The 17,268-nt window shown below is 42.0% G+C and overlaps 1 protein-coding gene across 1 annotated transcript; it reads right to left on the reverse strand.

The window, feature by feature from the left end:
- Positions 1-416: 416 nt before the first annotated feature.
- On the reverse strand, positions 417-11,891 carry PNPLA4 (patatin like phospholipase domain containing 4). The gene is given in 9 exon segments (XM_035116696.2): positions 417-496; positions 499-640; positions 1,931-2,031; positions 6,576-6,626; positions 6,628-6,712; positions 6,910-6,934; positions 6,937-6,988; positions 11,700-11,783; positions 11,786-11,891. Coding segments are annotated over 9 exon segments (669 nt in total). The 5' UTR covers positions 11,885-11,891; the 3' UTR covers positions 417-466.
- Between the last annotated feature and the right edge of the window lie 5,377 nt (positions 11,892-17,268).

Genomic DNA, 17,268 nt, shown 5'->3' on the forward strand with positions numbered 1-17,268 from the left:
AGTACACAGGGGAAAAAACAATAAAAACGAAAATGATTAAGTCAATTAATGGGCACACAAACAGGATTACTTGCAAAGAACGTGAGTTTGCAACTCTGTGTAGAAAGTGTATATTTTCCAGCCACAAACTGAACATATATTTAAAATCTAATTAATGTCAGCAAATCATTTTTGAGCATTTCCATGGCAAGAAAAATTAAAACCCTTTGATTGTCTTTCTTTCTTACTGCCCTATTAAACAGATTCTCTTACTATGCAAGCACAATTCCATTACATCTAAACCTGTTTACAAATTCCATCCAATACACCTATATATAAACACTTGTTTGACAGCGACAGATGCAATTCCTATGGCATTCATTTTAGATAAACAGAAATTGTGACAACAATCCCTTGGGCTCTGTTGGAGTGTTTGTAGCTTTGCTCTGACAGCCATCAGACTTCATTAATTTCCGACACACATAATCTATTCAAACCAATTTTCCTTCAGTAAAAAAAATGTATGGCATCATCATATCCTGCCTGGTATAGCGATTCCATCTTCTCCTGGCTTGGTGGGAAAAGAGCCTCGTAGAGTCTTGAGAAGTTCTCTAAGGCCAAACCAAGAAAAAGACCATTTCTTTTGTCTGTGCTAGTTTTCCTTTGAGGTAACATATCATTAACTATAGTAAGTTTTCTTGAAGAGTGGTATCCAACACTTACTGTTTTATTATCATTTATCTGGTCCTTCTTCCAAGTAGCTCAAGTCATGGCAAATGGGCTTTATCACATATTTCCCTCTAAAAGTAAAGTGGGTGGCCATAGTAAAGCATGGCAGTTAAATCAGGCCATCCAGAAAGATGGAGATGGTTTCAACTTTAAGGATTGTATACTACGGATGCTGGTTATCATTAAAAAATAATAATAACCCAGCAACCCTAAAATTAGACGACCAAGGGCTGTGAATTTACAACTGCCCTTATCCAACCATAGAAGCTTGGAAGCACTTATGGACACACCATTATGGCCATGTTCATGGAAGGGCATATGTTCTGCCACTGCCTCCCACATCCCTCTAGTCACTTCCAGCTAAGAGGCTAAGAGGCTAAGAGGGACTAAGAGGCTGTATACCTCCCAGTGAGGGAGATTCAGCTAACTCTCTCTCCTCCTGTTCTGCCTCTTGTTGTTGTTCGCCTCCCGAGTCTGTCCAACTCCCATCTTCCGAACTGTGACCAGGTCAGTACTACTCTCCTGCTCAAGTGGAGCTCCAGGATCCTGGTTCTGAGCAGGGAGAGAGAGGGGCTCCCCCCACTCCTCCTCAGAGTAGTACTACCCAGCCTGATCCCTGACAATGAGTGATCACCAAAGCAGAACAGTCTCATTTGCCTGCTCATGAATGAATCGATCAGTATCCCCCAGCAAGTGTCATGACTGTAAACGAATCTCGACCTGAATTTCTAACCTTCGGGGGCCCATGGGAAGATTTGTAATGTTTTTGTAATGTTTAAGAGCATGCCATGAGAACAATAACCTCTGGTTGGTTCTTACACCCCTCTCCCTGGCCACTTCCCCTTCCTTCAGTCCCACCCCCACCTTGCAACACACAATTTGCTTGACCATGGAATCTTGGTAAAAGCTGGGTCTGGTGGATTAAAATGGATCCTCTTAAATTTGCATGAATTTAGAAAGAGTTCCCTACCATCAAATCAAAGCTTACACTGGTACACAGTACAAGAAAATGTCACAGGTTTGCTTCTTGTCAGCACCAAAAAAACCCACACTGATCTTCATATATCATGATTTTTTACACAGGAGGACAACAAAACTATCAAGAAATCATGGAATACAAATGTGGACACAGAGGTGAACTATAACCTGATGACTGTTTTCAGGAGGTCCTATGTAAAAATTCTCATTTATAATGGTCCATGTCTCACATTCATGTTTTTACACTATGGCACTGGTAGAAAGCACCAGTTCTACACTTATTAAAGTAATGTCAATGGGGGCAAGATGTGATTTGTGATTTGAGGATGGATGAGCAGGTGAAATCTGTGCAAAAAGATGCAATTTCAAAAACGAAGACAAAAAACCAACCCACACATTTTAATTGATTTAATCTCTCTCTCTCTCTCTCTCTCTCTCTCTCTCTCTCTCTCTCTCTCTCTCTCTCTCTCTTTCTCTCTCTCTCTCTCTCTCATCTATCTGGTATTCCATTCTCTTGACTGGTGGGGTCATTCTTTCCTCTTCCTTCCTCCCCGCAGTCACACCATTTCCCTTCCTACAGCATCTCAGATTGCCCCCTCCCCCACTCTCTGCTGTCAATTTAGCAGCTCAGGTCCCAGTCTGAGCCTTGAAAAGCACACTGAGTTGAAACAGGAAGTAGGAAACATAATCATTCTTCTGAGTGTCTCTTTCAGCTCTATGTAGCCTACTTTTCAAATGGGGGATCAAAAAAATCCTAACCATCCTTGCCACCTAATAACAAAAGGAGCAGTGAGGTGGGCAGGGACTCTGAAGATTAGTAGCATCATAGGTACCATGCTGGCAAACCTTCATTATAATATAACTAGACTCTTAGGTTTTTTAATTGTCACTGTTATTTCTAATCAGAACAGTCTGTTCCTAATAAGAGAAAGTCGGCCCTTAATCACTGGTGTTGTTCTGAGTGAGTGCAACGTCTTGGCTTCAAATTAACATCAAATTTGTAATGCCATGAACATACAGAGTGCAAATATAGCAACAATATTTCAAAGATGAAGACATTGTTTTCTGCCCAAACTCTTGATCTTTTTGGATCCAGCTCGTGGCTTTAGGTACCGTTTGGATTTTTGGACTTCAATTCTATGTATATAGACAGTTCAGAACACCACACGCCAAGTCATGACCAAGTTTCCTCCAATTTGCTAAAGCCTTGCATCTTCCTTGTGCCAGCATTAGAGTGACTGAAGGGGCTTCCAGATGGAAGTTCATGGTAGAATCAGTACTGCCTCAAGTATGCAAGCTTTTTTTGTATACAAATCTAATAAATAAAACAATAATAATAAGGTAGAACTGGTATTGCCTCTTGTTTTTTGCAGTGACAACACCACAACATCAAAATGCCAGCATAAACATTTAAAAACATGCAGATTTCCCTTATTGCAGAAAAGTCAGTGTTGGGGTGTTAGCTCATTAGCACATTGTCTTTGTACAGTGATGTTTCCGGTGGGTGGTGTTTCATACTACACTCCTACTTCCACCCAAATTCCCTGCAGCCATTTTGTTTCTTGTAGCCCAAACAATACAAACATGTCTATTTCTACCAATGGCAACTTGCTAAGGCATGCTCTAATTTCAGAAATCCAGTTAGAAGGAGCTGTGCTCTTAAGAGCTTCACATAGTAGAAGTGAGGGATTACCTAACACACCAATCAAAATACATGCATTGGGCTCAAAGAATATTTTGAAACAGAGGTCTTGTGAAGACCCATCCATCCCTCTTATGCAAACCTTAATCATATATATATATATATATATATATATATATATATATATATATATATATCTGTCTCAAGGCAAATCTTTAAAAAATGTAGTATAAACACTGACAACTGGGAAACACTGGCCTGCAAGCACTACAGTTGGAGAACAGCCTTTACCAAAGGTGTCATGGGCTTTGAAGACACTCGATCTCAGGACGCAAGGGAGAAATGTGCTAAGAGGAAGGCACACTTGGCAAGTCCACACCGTGATCAACTCCTGCCTGGAAACCAATGTCCCCACTGTGGAAGGACATGTGGATCCAGAATTGGCCTCCACAGTCACTTACAGACCCATTGTTAAAACCGTGTTTATGCATAGCTGCCAAGTTATCCCTTTTTAAAAGGGATTTTCCCTTATGCTGAATAGGCTTCCTCGCGAGAAAAGGGAAAACTTGGCAGCTATGGTTTATGGAAGACAATCTTACTCAGCTACAAGTGATTGCAGAAGAAGAAGAAGAAAAGAAGAAGAAGAAGAAGAAGAAGAAGAAGAAGAAGAAGAAGAAGAAGAAGAAGAAGAAGAAGATATCACTCTTGCACAATATCTGTGTTTAAAGAAAATGTGAAAGAAAAAAATGGGAATAATTGAAATAGATATTCCATGCTGTTTCTCTCCCCCACCAGAAAAAGCACAGCATGATAACTGAGAATGATAACATTCGTTATTGCACATTTCCAGGATCTTCTAAAGAAATGTGCATCTCCAGGCAGAGAAATACCTGCACACATGCCAGGAACAAAACAATAAAGCAGAGGGGCAGGGGGGAGGGAACCATCCAGATAGATTCCACCAACCTCTGTCTCATTATTCTACCTGTGTTTGTCTTCTGTTGGTCTATCATCCAAGAGCATGCCATGGCAGTCAACCATTTATTTGAAATTGCATGAATCTGCTGTTACTAAACTTCAAAATTTCCCTTTGGAGATGCTAATCAGATACAAGATTTTGCTGCACTTCCAAATGAACCTTTTTTTTGTGAAGAACGCCTTGCTTCTTTATCCCACTTTCTCTTCTCCATTCTCTCAACGCCCTTCTTAAGGTGCCCCTGAAAGTGTTTATTACCTCTTGAGTGCTGCAAGCTGTGTGAATGATTCACTGGAAGCCATCAGAGCGTAACAAGGGCTTTTTATGATTTGGTTGCCAACAGTGCCAATAAAGCATAATGAGTTTAGCAAGATAACTGACTTCCTAGGCGGCCAAAAATTAGAACTGACAGACAGGTCCAAATCCAGAGGTCGGAGCCCAGAGATGGTGGCCATATTTATATTTATTTTATTGCTATTATGACTTTAAAGTTCAATAGATAGCCTTAAGTGGAGCAGTATATAAGCAAGACAGGCAACAGTCTATCCCACACACATCACAGTAAGCTAAGCTGAGTGGCAGAATCTCCTACATCAGAATTGCTTAACAACTCCCCAATGCCTCTTCTCTTTGTTCACAATCTGTGGCTTCTTGACGTCCATGTGATCAAGGACAAAACTTCCAGAGCGGAAAGAGAAAAGAGTCCTCCTGCAGGTTTAAAGATCCAAAGCTGCAGGAGGAGAAGTTTCAAAAGTCTTCAGGAAGGGATAGTGAGCATTAATGGGCCAGCTGAAGCTAGGCAAGATGACCCCCCAAGAAGGGGAAAGCAGCCTGGGGTGTTTCAAAACTCCCTATCTGTGGCTGCAACAGTAGCACGGATAGATTAACCCTCCATTTAAGATGCTCTCTCATCCACCCCAGAAATAACATTTACGCTGCTTTCTCTTGCTGCACCAGACCCTCAAACGTACTCCTTAATAATTCATAGGCTATTGGATTTTGAGACATTATTTCTCGTAATCCACACACATATATTACAAGCAGGAGCGATATTGTGAAATAGGGTGTAGTTAAAATCCACTTAAAAGAGGTACATGAAGCATGAAGACTAAGCTTAATGGAATATACACCTGCAAGTAAATTCAGGTATCTAAATCTATGTAACTATGCTGCGCTCATTCATTTTAAAGGGCCCGGTGTTGCTTCATCAACCACACAAAGTATAAGCGGATGGGTAAATGAATAAAGGACTGTCTTTCTCACCCGCTAAACCATCATTCAGCAGAACATTCCAGCCTTGCAGAGGACCATTGCGACAAAATCCCACTTTAAAAATACCATTCGTATCTGAAGATTAGCAGGGCAGGTTAGCTACAGCGGTGTCAAAAGTTATGCTGTATCTAAAGGGGCATTTCTTCTGATTAAGTAGTCTATATACTTTTCCTAACTAAATCAGGAAGAAGAACATACCCTCCAATGATTCAGGTAGGTAGCCGTGTTGGTCTGACGCATATAAGGGTCTGGTGACTTCTGTTTCAATGTATCTGAAGAAGTGTGCAAGCACACAAAAGCATTTAACCAGCACAAATTTAGTTGGTCTCTAAGGTGCTACTGGACAATTTTTTTAATACCCTCCAACATTTGTCCAGTGATAATAGGAGCATCCTATTCCATTCCCTTCAGCATTTGTCCAGCAAAAATAGGGAAACCTGGGGCTTTTTTTTCAGTGGGAAATCGCCAGAACTCAGTTCTGGCACCTCTCAGGTAGGTGCCGTTGCCATTCTAAGAGAAAGAGGGAGACGTTCGTGGTGAGTTCCAGAACCTCTTTTTCTAGAAAAATAGCAGTGAGGACATCCTATTGCATGCCCTCTAACATTTCTTTGATGAAAATAGGGACGTCCAACGAGCTGGATGAACATTGTGATGCATATAGATGTCTCTTCTTTTTTGGAATGGTTATCAAGCCCTGTCTGGGCCTTTTGTTAGCATTTTGTTCTGACATAAGAACCAGTTCTTTTACACACTTAAAAAAATCACAGGGGGAATCATTATTTTTAAAGGGATAAAATAGGGCCAATTGTGAGCATTGCAGAAGCATTAGATCACGTGGGTCTTACTTTAAACAGGTCAGCAGTCCTTCTTGAAGCAACGTAGTTACTCAACTGAACTGAATGACGAGTTCTCAGGACACAGTTAATAAAAAACCAAACACATAGACCCTGGAGACAGTCATACATTTCCATTTATAGACGTGATCTGCAGCTCTCCTACCTTAACAAGATCCTCCCTGGAGGCAAAATCCGAAAGCAAATGATTTTTCCCCATTTTTAGCACTAGTGACTGATACAAAGAGCCGATTTTCTGCTATCTCATGAGCATTAGGAGGAAGAATTGAATCAATGCAGCCCCTACAGAAAAATAGAATGATAAACATTAGTCAGCCTTAATAATTAAACACCATCTAAATAATTTAGGAAGGATGGAAAGTGCTGTTTCTCCACAGTTATTACAAGACGCCATCCACACAGAATCCTCGCAGCAGCATTTCTCTGGGGCTTTACATGAAACCAAATTTAAGGTGATATCTGTAAAAAGAAAGGCGTACCTAAGTTTTGTCATAGCTTGGTGTTAGTAAAGTATAGTTTTCTAGGATCTGCAAATTCATAGGTATTTTTGGCACACTCCTGAAAAAGTCGCCGTCGTCCCCACCACAAAAAAAAGTTATGTACAATGCTATTTTTCTATTTTAATATTCATTTCTTACAAACCCTACAAAACATATTTCTGAAATAAAAACATTTTGTGCCATAATAAGCATAATAAGCTAGTTGAGTGGGAAAGATTAGGCAGTTTTTGTATTTGTTTTTATTACCATTGAATCCACATTTCTTAGACCTATCATGATCAAATTAATCTAAAAACACACACAATTTCATTTCTGCTTACCTACAAATCACTACCTTTGTTTTAATAAAATGTTTAGTGACACCTGAAATTTTAGTCAGCCAAAAGACCATGTACTGAATGGGAAACTCTTATCAGATCCTTCACAAGCAAAGAACATCATTGAATAGACTGAAAGAATCATGCAGATTTAAATCACAGAAAGCTGTGGGTGACAATTTTCAGTTATTTTTAATGCCACAGACTAGGAGTTGTAATTTACTAAGATGAATGCTCATTAGAATGCAAAAACAGCTTAAACAGCTGCAGGTAGCATATGGGCAATACCCACAGCAGTGGGAATTTAAGAGAAAATTAGTTAAACAGCAGTGATTTCCCTCCACTTGCAAAAGCCTTTGAAAGGGTGTGACCAAGGGTACTGCCAATGGCCTGGGGAAAATATGATACAGAGAACCAAGGGTGGTAGTGTGTTTTTTTAGATCAAATGGCAGGTTCAACAGATGACTCCTGATCAGATATAAACTGCTGTTGGGCTTCAGTGAGAACTAGCAGCAGTAGCATTGAGATAACTGTAAGGGGAAGAGAAGAAACTTCATTGTACTGCTATTTAAAGAAAATGGCATTTGCCTTGAACTGCAGAGTCACAAAAAATTGTTAGCATGTACTACAAGCAGCACGTTCCATAAATTCACTGACTTGCTGTTTTTTAAAAATAAAAAATACACTTCTAATTATAGATGCTGTCTTTAGCAGTTCTGATTTCTGAAGCAGATACTGAAGTTCTGCTAGTGCAGATAATTATCATGAACCCACTTCATGTCAAATTCATTCAGATTTACATTCTGTTGCAGGGGTTGGTGGATTGTTAGGGTAGATTTACACTGAAAAGACGCATTATCAGGATGTGAATCGAAATGTTCCTTTAGATGTGCGTCCCATTGAGCTTATCAGGCAGAGTCCACGCTGGCATGCCTAAACACAATTTCCCGCAGTTCCTTAAGGGAAAGATCTACACAAGAGGCAGCTTGTTAAGCAGCTTTACTACTGAGAATTAGAGCGAGGAGGAAAATATCTGCCTTTACTCTAACCGTTGTGTGGCGGTCAATGGAACACTACAGTGTGCAAGCGAGCAGTTGGATGACTGGCTAGCTATGATCACTTGCGTCATTCATACAGTAGCCGGTGGATTGCTCTCCATCATCTCGATCATTTTGCAGGACCAGCTGTGGGCTCACACCAGAGCAGCAGTGTGGCAGCTTAGGCTCTAAAGATGTGGTTGGACTACATCTCCCATCAGACCTGTCAGAGGGCCTGGTATGGCTACTCTAGAGTAACGACTCCAGCATGGTCTTTTAAGGTTTTTATTAAGTGCTGATTATTTACAGTGTTCAGAGCAGTAAAAATGCATCCTTAAGGTGAGGTGTCTGAACTCCCGAATGGCGATTGGCGCGTTTTCTTCCAGCACCACAGCTTTGGCAGACCCAACCTCTTCCCCCTACGTTTGCGTCGCAATTCGGGAGTTGGGGGAATTGGCCTCCCCCCTGTGCGTCCAACTTCCTGTCCCACCTGCGGCCTGGGCTCCACAACCTTGCCTGAGCCTCGGACACCACTTCCTGACTCTCCGCTGGAGGCAGAGCTCTCCTTACTCTCTCCCGCGCTTGGGGATGGGCTGGAACTTAAGATGGGAGGGACTTCCCTGTATCCCTCGTCCCTCACATCCATCCCCCTCCCAGGCTCCTCTCCCCCCCTTCCTAGTGGCTCTCCGCTTGCTGGGGACGAGTGAAACCCCAAGAAGTCTGTGGCATCCGAGCCTGTGGGTGTAAAAATTTCCCCCCAATCCTGCGATCTTTCTCCTTCCCCCTGAGAAGACGGGAATCCCAAGAAGTCAGTGGCGTCAGAGCTGGTGGGAGTAAAAATGTTCTGCCAGTCCTCTCCTGCCTCTGACGTCGTTGACCTCGGTGAAACCCACACCTCTTCTTCCGTGTCCTCAAATTCCGCTTCCCATCTCCATGGAGAGCTGCTGCCTGCTATCCCTTCCTCCTGCCCCTCCCCCTCTCCCTCCCTTTCCATGTGCCAGGGCTTGGGCCTGTGGGGGAACAGGGCGTGGAACTCTTCCACTAAAAATTCCTCAGGTACTTCTGTGGCCGGTATCCACTCATTGTGGGACGGCGGAGTGTCCTCCCATGCTATCAGGTACTCCCTAGGGTCGCCGCTAAACTTGGTGACTAGGCTCTGTCCCCTTCTCACTTGGACTAGCTGCGGCTGGGGCACCCCCCCACCTCTAGCGGCTTTCTCCTCTTCCAACTTTTTCTGTAGGTCCAAAACCATCACCCTTAGCTGTTTCTCAGTCTCCTCTTTTGTCCTCACCTGGTCCACCAGCTTGTTCAGCTCCTCCTGCGCCCCTCGCGCTTCCTCCTGAGCGGCATGCAATTGCTGCTGTGCGTGCGCTGTGAGGTTCTGCAGCTCCTGCTTCGCTGCTTCGGCCTCCAGCCTCCAATGCTCAGCCTCTTGAGCGCTCATCGCTGCACTCCAAAGTAGCCAAAAAAAGATTCGGGAGTTGCTGTCAGAGGGCCTGGTATGGCTACTCTAGAGTAACGACTCCAGCATGGTCTTTTAAGGTTTTTATTAAGTGCTGATTATTTACAGTGTTCAGAGCAGTAAAAATGCATCCTTAAGGTGAGGTGTCTGAACTCCCGAATGGCGATTGGCGCGTTTTCTTCCAGCACCACAGCTTTGGCAGACCCAACCTCTTCCCCCTACGTTTGCGTCGCAATTCGGGAGTTGGGGGAATTGGCCTCCCCCCTGTGCGTCCAACTTCCTGTCCCACCTGCGGCCTGGGCTCCACAACCTTGCCTGAGCCTCGGACACCACTTCCTGACTCTCCGCTGGAGGCAGAGCTCTCCTTACTCTCTCCCGCGCTTGGGGATGGGCTGGAACTTAAGATGGGAGGGACTTCCCTGTATCCCTCGTCCCTCACAAGACCCAAGAAGAACCACAATCCAACAATATCGGATGGGCCACAGGCTCTCCACCCCTGCTGGCTTCCAAGTATTTGCGAAGTTGTGGGGCAGAAAATGAGAAGAATCTGCAGAAACGAAGTGAGAGGTTTTGCACATTCCTACTTCTAATCTTCCTGGCTTCTATGAGTACCTTGACACCACTGTGAAGATCTGTGATTCACCCTGAGATCTTTCGAACACACACACACACACACACACACACACACACTAGCTGGCCCTGCCACTGCCACGCGTTGCTGTGGCTCAGACTGTTAAATGGAGGCTCAGAGTCCCCCTTCAGACTCCCCTCACCTTCAGAGTCCCCCTATTTTACGCGTGTTCTGTTTACACAGGCGTAACGCTGTGATCCCCCCCACTCTGTGCCGACCCATGACGTATCACGCCCCCTTCTCTCCCCCCAGTTCATCCCTGTGAGTGGTCCCACCGTGTCCTGACCTATCCCATCCCCTCCTCCCCCAAACCCCCACCCAGGTGAGTCAGTACCTCCATTCGGCCTAGTGTGTAAAGGCTTCAGCCTAGTATGTAAACGGGAGCCAAGGTGCTTTTGAGAGAGAAGGTTTTATAGGTGCAGTACCAGTGTAGCCGCCACTAGAGGGCGCTGGTTTGCAACCTAGTTCTTTTCCCAGCATGCATTTTCGTCTGAGGGGTTTGTTTTGAAACACGGGTTTTGGGGGTTTTACCTGCCACAGGTGTGACATCTGTCTTAGCAAACTTTATAAGAGCCTTCGGACAGTAGCTTGGGACGTTGTGTCAAAATTTGAAGGTAATCGGTGAAGTGGTTTTGGAGAAAATTAGATACTAACCCACATGCCCAATTTACATTTACATTTTTATATATAGATATATAGGTGGGTCATAGATAGCTTTGCTTTCTTAGTTATCTCTAGCTACCAATTAAGGAAACTGAAAACGACAAATCATTAATTACCAGGAATAAGCAATTACAATTACTAATTACTAAGAATGTTTTCATTATTTTTACAGACAGATTGTGCCTGCACTAGCTATGTCAGCCTATTTTGCCTTTGACACAAAATTAAACATGCTAAAAGGGGGTGGGAGAGAGAGAGAGAGAGAGAGAGAGAGAGAGAGAGAGAGAGAGAGAGAGAGACTGTCATTTGTAACTACATGTCCGATCGTCACAAATACTTACTGGTACTACAAAGTAACAGAGCAAGAATTAGAAAAATAATTTTATAGGTCAAAAAAAATTATTCACCATCACTGCCCATTTCCCCACATATAATCTTGCAACACACAATATGGGCAAAAGGGTGACAGTAAAAGATAAGAGTATGTTTCATAAATCTATTTCTGCTCCAAAATGTTTAATCTGGAATATGCTAGCAATACGTAGCTGCACTATAGCTGCACAAGATACTGGTCATATTATTATGATTTCAGTTGATAGCATCCCAAATGAGTAGATTTAAGCTATCTTTTAAAGATTTGCATGTTCTTTTTCAATTACCTCTATATTTTCTGGCACCGTTAAAAGAACAGTAGCAGTTGCAGATCCTGAAGAAGCTCCTGCAAAGGCCTTCACAACATCCAGTACTGTAATTTCTTGCCATGCCTGGAAAGAGCAAATGCTGCCCCCAAGTGGTATATCTCTGGAAACCCACAAGCTGCAAAGAACAAGTGGAGGTGATTCATTTTCGCTCTGAAAAGAAAGTTTAGAAAGGATTGTGAAAGATTTTTCCACTCTGATGTGTAACATAAGGCTTAGAACCATCAGGACATTTTTAATCTTTAAAAGATACAATTAAGTTCAGCTTCCAAAAATAATTGGAGACTTGCATTAATACCTTTGAGGCTCTTGTCAGAGGTGCTTTGAAATACAATTTAACAAAGTGTTACATTTTTTTCCAACTTCTCTAACTGTAACTTTATTATCTATCTTTAAAATTCACTCTGACAATTTACTTTCATATTCTACTGCAAGACTAAACCAGTTATTACTCATACCTCCAAACACTTAGCTGGTTATTCAAGCAAGTATCTTAAACAAAAAAAATATGTAAATACTTGCAGTCATTCCCCAAAATATTTCAGAACCATTGGTGCTGGCTAAAATGCTTACAATCCCTAGCTACTCCAGTAATTCAGCTGGTCATTCAATTCCTTTTAAACATTTAACTAAAGCTGCAATCACATATAAAATTTCCTGGAAGTAAGCCCCACTGATAACAATGGGACTTACTTCCAAGTAAAGATATATATTAGGGTGCTGAATGTCACATCTATAGAGAGATGTGGCTTCTCACCCATGGCCCTATTTTCATAATAATGTTTCTTTGAATTAAAAAAAGAATGTTTTCTTATTTAGATTAACTGGAAGACACAAAAGTTCAAGTCTCTGTCAGTATGAAAACAAAACGATAATATGGTAACATAAGGGTTTCTAACAACTATCTAGAAAGATAGGAACCTTCATCTAATAAAGAAATCAAACATGCTGAGTTGGAAGAATCAATTAAAACTGATCCCACTTGCTACTAAATATTGCATAACTGGAAGTGCAGTGAGACACTAAAAGCATGTTTACTCAGAAGCAAGTCCTAGTGAGCTTAGTGAGACTTATTTGAAGACGAGGTTCACTTCTATCTTCATGTATTGATCTATGCAAGGCAGCTTAGGGTAGGCATCTCCAAACCTAGGCCCTCCAGATGTTTTGGACTACAATTCCCATCATTCCTGACCACTGGTCCTGTTAGCTAGGGATCATAGGAGTTGTGGGCCAAAACATCTGGAGGGCCGCAGTTTGGGGGTGCCTGGCTTAGGGTTTCTGCATTTTAGATACCAACTAGATCAGCCTTCTCCAGTATGGTGCCCTCCACATGCAGTGGCCATTAATTCTGTGGTTGATGAGAATGTTATCTTTATGGTTCCAGATTGACAAGGCTGATCTACGGTAGATTTGAGGCTCGATTCACATTTTCATTGCAGCATAGAGCATCTAACCTTTTCAGCTGTGTCAATAGTGAAATGTCCTTGTGTGCAGGTACTGTCTGTTCATTCATAAGAATGAAAAGCAGGCAATATATAGTCAACATTAGTTGGATCTCAGCAAATAAAATGAAGTCGCAGGCTGGAAGTAGACTTTGGGCAGCCACCAGAAGTACCTCTCTCTTCCTACTGATAACGATTACCAATACAAAGCACATGATGTTAATGCTGTCATATTTCAATTCCCACCCTCCAAGATTGTGTTGCGTGGCCGTGAGAAAAGTCATTTGTGTGATGACAAAGCATCTTGCATTTCACATCAGGATATATTCGGATAAGAGGGAGAGACACAGAGTGGCCTTCATTAAGCCACACGATCAGCTACCTTAGCTTAGAACAAAAATTGGATGGATGGCCAGAAAGAGCTTGAAATTGAGTATTTTGTGGGGGTGGATCAGATAAACTAAAAATAACAGAAAGTTCAAAAACAACACATTCGTTTTTTAAAAATGTGAAAATTTCCTGAAATGTCTGAGCAAAAGTATTGCAGGTCTCCATGAAGTCATTGCATATTCCAGAATTAGGAATGTGCAGTATTAGGTTGTTGGAGCATCTATATTATTATTACTATTACTATATTAATATTACTATTGTTATTAATTAACTAATTAAATTTGTATACTGCCCTATTCCCATATATGTTTCTCAACATAAACTTACAATAGAAAAAAAAATTGGTGCAGGTGTACTTTTTCATTAGATTAAAAAGATGGATGAAAAGGTTGGCATTCCCTATTCTGATTCATGTGAGTTCAAATTACCAGCAAAGAAACTTGGATTAAGGCAAAAAATATAAACTGGGGAGGAAGGGGGGGGGAGAGATGCAGCATTTGGTTTGTGCTTCTCTCTAAGTCTCCAGATACCATTAGCTCAGAGAATATAGTAGTCTACAAAAGATATGTAAATCTAATTAAGTATATCTTTATATTTCCTGTAGCGAAAGCTGCTGCTTGTATTACCAAAATCCACTAGAATAATAAGCTTTAAAAAATATAGAATTTTCCCGATGTGATCCACTTACCGCACTGTCTTCTGCACATTTTTTTCCCAATTCAAAAGTAATATAAAACAAATGCAGAAATTAATCATTTTGGGCTGCATTGTGTTTTCAAGATTAATTGTCTGGAATGACGCTAACAACATTAGGCAAGCGTGGGTGCTCAACCATATCATGACTCTCCAAGTCTCACCAGCATAAATAAAGTCAAATGCAATGGTGATGAGTGTAGGAATCCCTGGCAAATGCATAGCTGCCAAGTTATCCCTTTTTTTAAGGGAAATTCCCTTATGCTGAATAGGCTTCCTCGCGAGCAAATGGCCATCCAGCTTCTGTTTAAAAACCTCCAATGCGGGAGACTCCACCACCTTCCGAGATAGTCCAGCTCTTACCCTCTTACCATCCTAATGTTTACTTGGAATCTCCTTTCTTGTCATTGGAATCCATTGGTTCGGGTCCTGCCCTCTGGAGCAGCAGGAAACAAAACAAGCTTGTCTTTCAGTCTTGTCTTCTCCAGGATAAACATCCCTAACTCCTTCAACCATTCCTCATAAGGCATGGTTTCCAGACTGTTTATCATTTTGGTCGCCATCCTCGGCATACGCTCCAGCTTGTCAACATCCTTCTTAAGCTGTGATGTGCAGAACTAGACACAGTACTCCAGGTTGGGGAATCACAACACCATTCTGCATGTACATTTATTTATTTAGTACATTTTGTAGCCTACCTTTCTTCCAACCTGGAATCCTCTGGGGGTTGCCTGTATGGTTCCCAGGCAGTCTTTCATCCAGGCATTGACCAGACTAGACCTGTTTAACTTCAGCAATGCTTGGGCCTAAGACTCCAAAGCTGATGCCCAAGAAAGGCAAGCTTTGCCAGCATCTCTGTTCAAAGGGTACAGATGGGGCTAAGGCATTTAAAGGGGGCAGAGCCCAAAGAGTCCCAGCCTACAGACTTTATCCTGACACGATCCATTGCATTCTATATGATATCAAGGTCTGAGGGTATGTGAAGTTAACACCCTGCTGAAGCGAAGGGTCTGGGTCTGGTCATTGTCTGCGTGGCTGACAACCATCGAAAGCACCTTCAGATACTCTGCCTTGGGTTCCATTACAGAACGAAGGCAGTGTATAAATGTTAAATCAATCAAAAAATAAAATGTGCCCCAAATTCACAGGAAGCACTTCATCTTGAAGTAATGCGCAAGCATACCCTTCCAAAATTTTTGCAACATTGTAAATAAGCACAGGTGTGTATTTTATTTTTATTTTTTTACAAAAAAGGAATGCTGAGAGCAGCTTGAGAGCAGTACATGTGAAAAGGATCTAGGAGTCTTGGTAGACCACAAACTAGACACGGGTCAACAGTGTGATGCAGCAGCTAAAAAAGCTAATGCAATTCTGGGCTGCATCAATAGGAGTATAGCGTCTAAATCAAGGGAAGTAATAGTACCGCTGTATTCTGCTCTGGTCAGACCTCACCTGGAGTACTGTGTCCAGTTCTGGGCACCACAGTTCAAGAAGGATACTGACAAGCTGGAACGTGTCCAGAAGAGGGCAACCAAAATGGTCAAAGGCCTGGAAGCAATGCCTTATGAGGAATGGCTTAGGGAGCTGGGCATGTTTAGCCTGGAGAAGAGAAGGTTAAGGGGTGATATGATAGCCATGTTCAAATATATAAAAGGATGTCATATAGAGGAGGGAGAAAGGTTGTTTTCTGCTGCTCCAGAGAAGTGGACATGGAGCAATGGATTCAAACTACAAGAAAGAAGATTCCACCTAAACATTAGGAAGAACTTCCTGACAGTAAGAGCTATTCGGCAGTGGAATTTGCTACCAAGGAGTGTGGTGGAGTCTCCTTCTTTGGAGGTCTTTAAACAGAGGCTTGACAAGCATATGTCAGGAATGCTTTGATGGTGTTTCCTGCTTGGCAGGGGGTTGGACTGGATGGCCCTTGTGGTCTCTTCCATCTCTATGATTCTGTGATTCTGTGATATTGCTTATCATTTTTGTAAAAGAACCAAATAAATATCAGCTTCCAAAAAGAAACAAACCATTACTCGCTTCCATGTAAACACAGTTGAGATCAGGGAGCAGAAAATACCACTGCTTGTTTCCACCATTTTCCTAGCTTAATTAAGATGAAATATTTATATGACATTAATTAGTTACAATTAGTTGGAAGCATGCTCTTTTCTAAACAGAGTTGTACAATAATGCACTATGGAAATCTAGAATTAAACCCAGACAAGCAGTCAGGCCCCATGCAAAAAAGTGTCTGTTGCTGGGCTGTACCACTTCTTTAGAAAACATGGTGAATTGGAAGATGCAAATATTCATTTCCTCCACCTGCAGTTTCAAATGAGAGAGTCCATCACCTCCTGCCCACCCTCCTTCATGTTTAACAGCCGTATATTCACCCCGAGCAAAAAGCAACACTTATGAAATTATATTTTATAAGTTAATAGGCATGATTCTTGAGACAGACTGCAGACGAAAATAACCATGTAACAAGCAAGTAAAGCAATATGTAAGAGATATGAATATTTTATGTGGACAGAAGGGGGGGGGGATGAAAGAAGACCAAAAAAGGGGATTGGAAATGCCTATTTTAAAACAAAAAAACAAAGACTGCAGAAATATCACAGGGAACAAATTAAAACTTCATGTGCTCTGCATGCAAACTGCAGCCTATTAAGCTATGAAGATAAAAAGAATTGTCAATGGACAAACGGAGTAAATCGGACCGTAGTTAGAAAAAGACCAAGAAAAATATCCAAAGGCTAACCTGTCAATAAGGTTCAGTTTGTACATTATATTTTTAGCTGTGCAGTTCTGCCTCGGGGTGGATAAACACACATCTGAAGCCACTGCTGTCCTGACTGAGAGTGCAGATTCTTCTGCCTGCTTTTGCAGGACAGCACAAACCTATTCTGGCTCTCTCACATTACAGCTGAGGGAAATGCCATGGTGGTGCCATAGAGCTGTGTCCAACAGAGTTGTCCCATTAGCGTAATAATTTTTGCCTGTGTGAG

This window comes from Zootoca vivipara, chromosome 4 (assembly GCF_963506605.1).
Source record: "Zootoca vivipara chromosome 4, rZooViv1.1, whole genome shotgun sequence".
In the NCBI taxonomy this organism is placed as follows: Eukaryota; Metazoa; Chordata; class Lepidosauria; order Squamata; family Lacertidae; genus Zootoca; species Zootoca vivipara.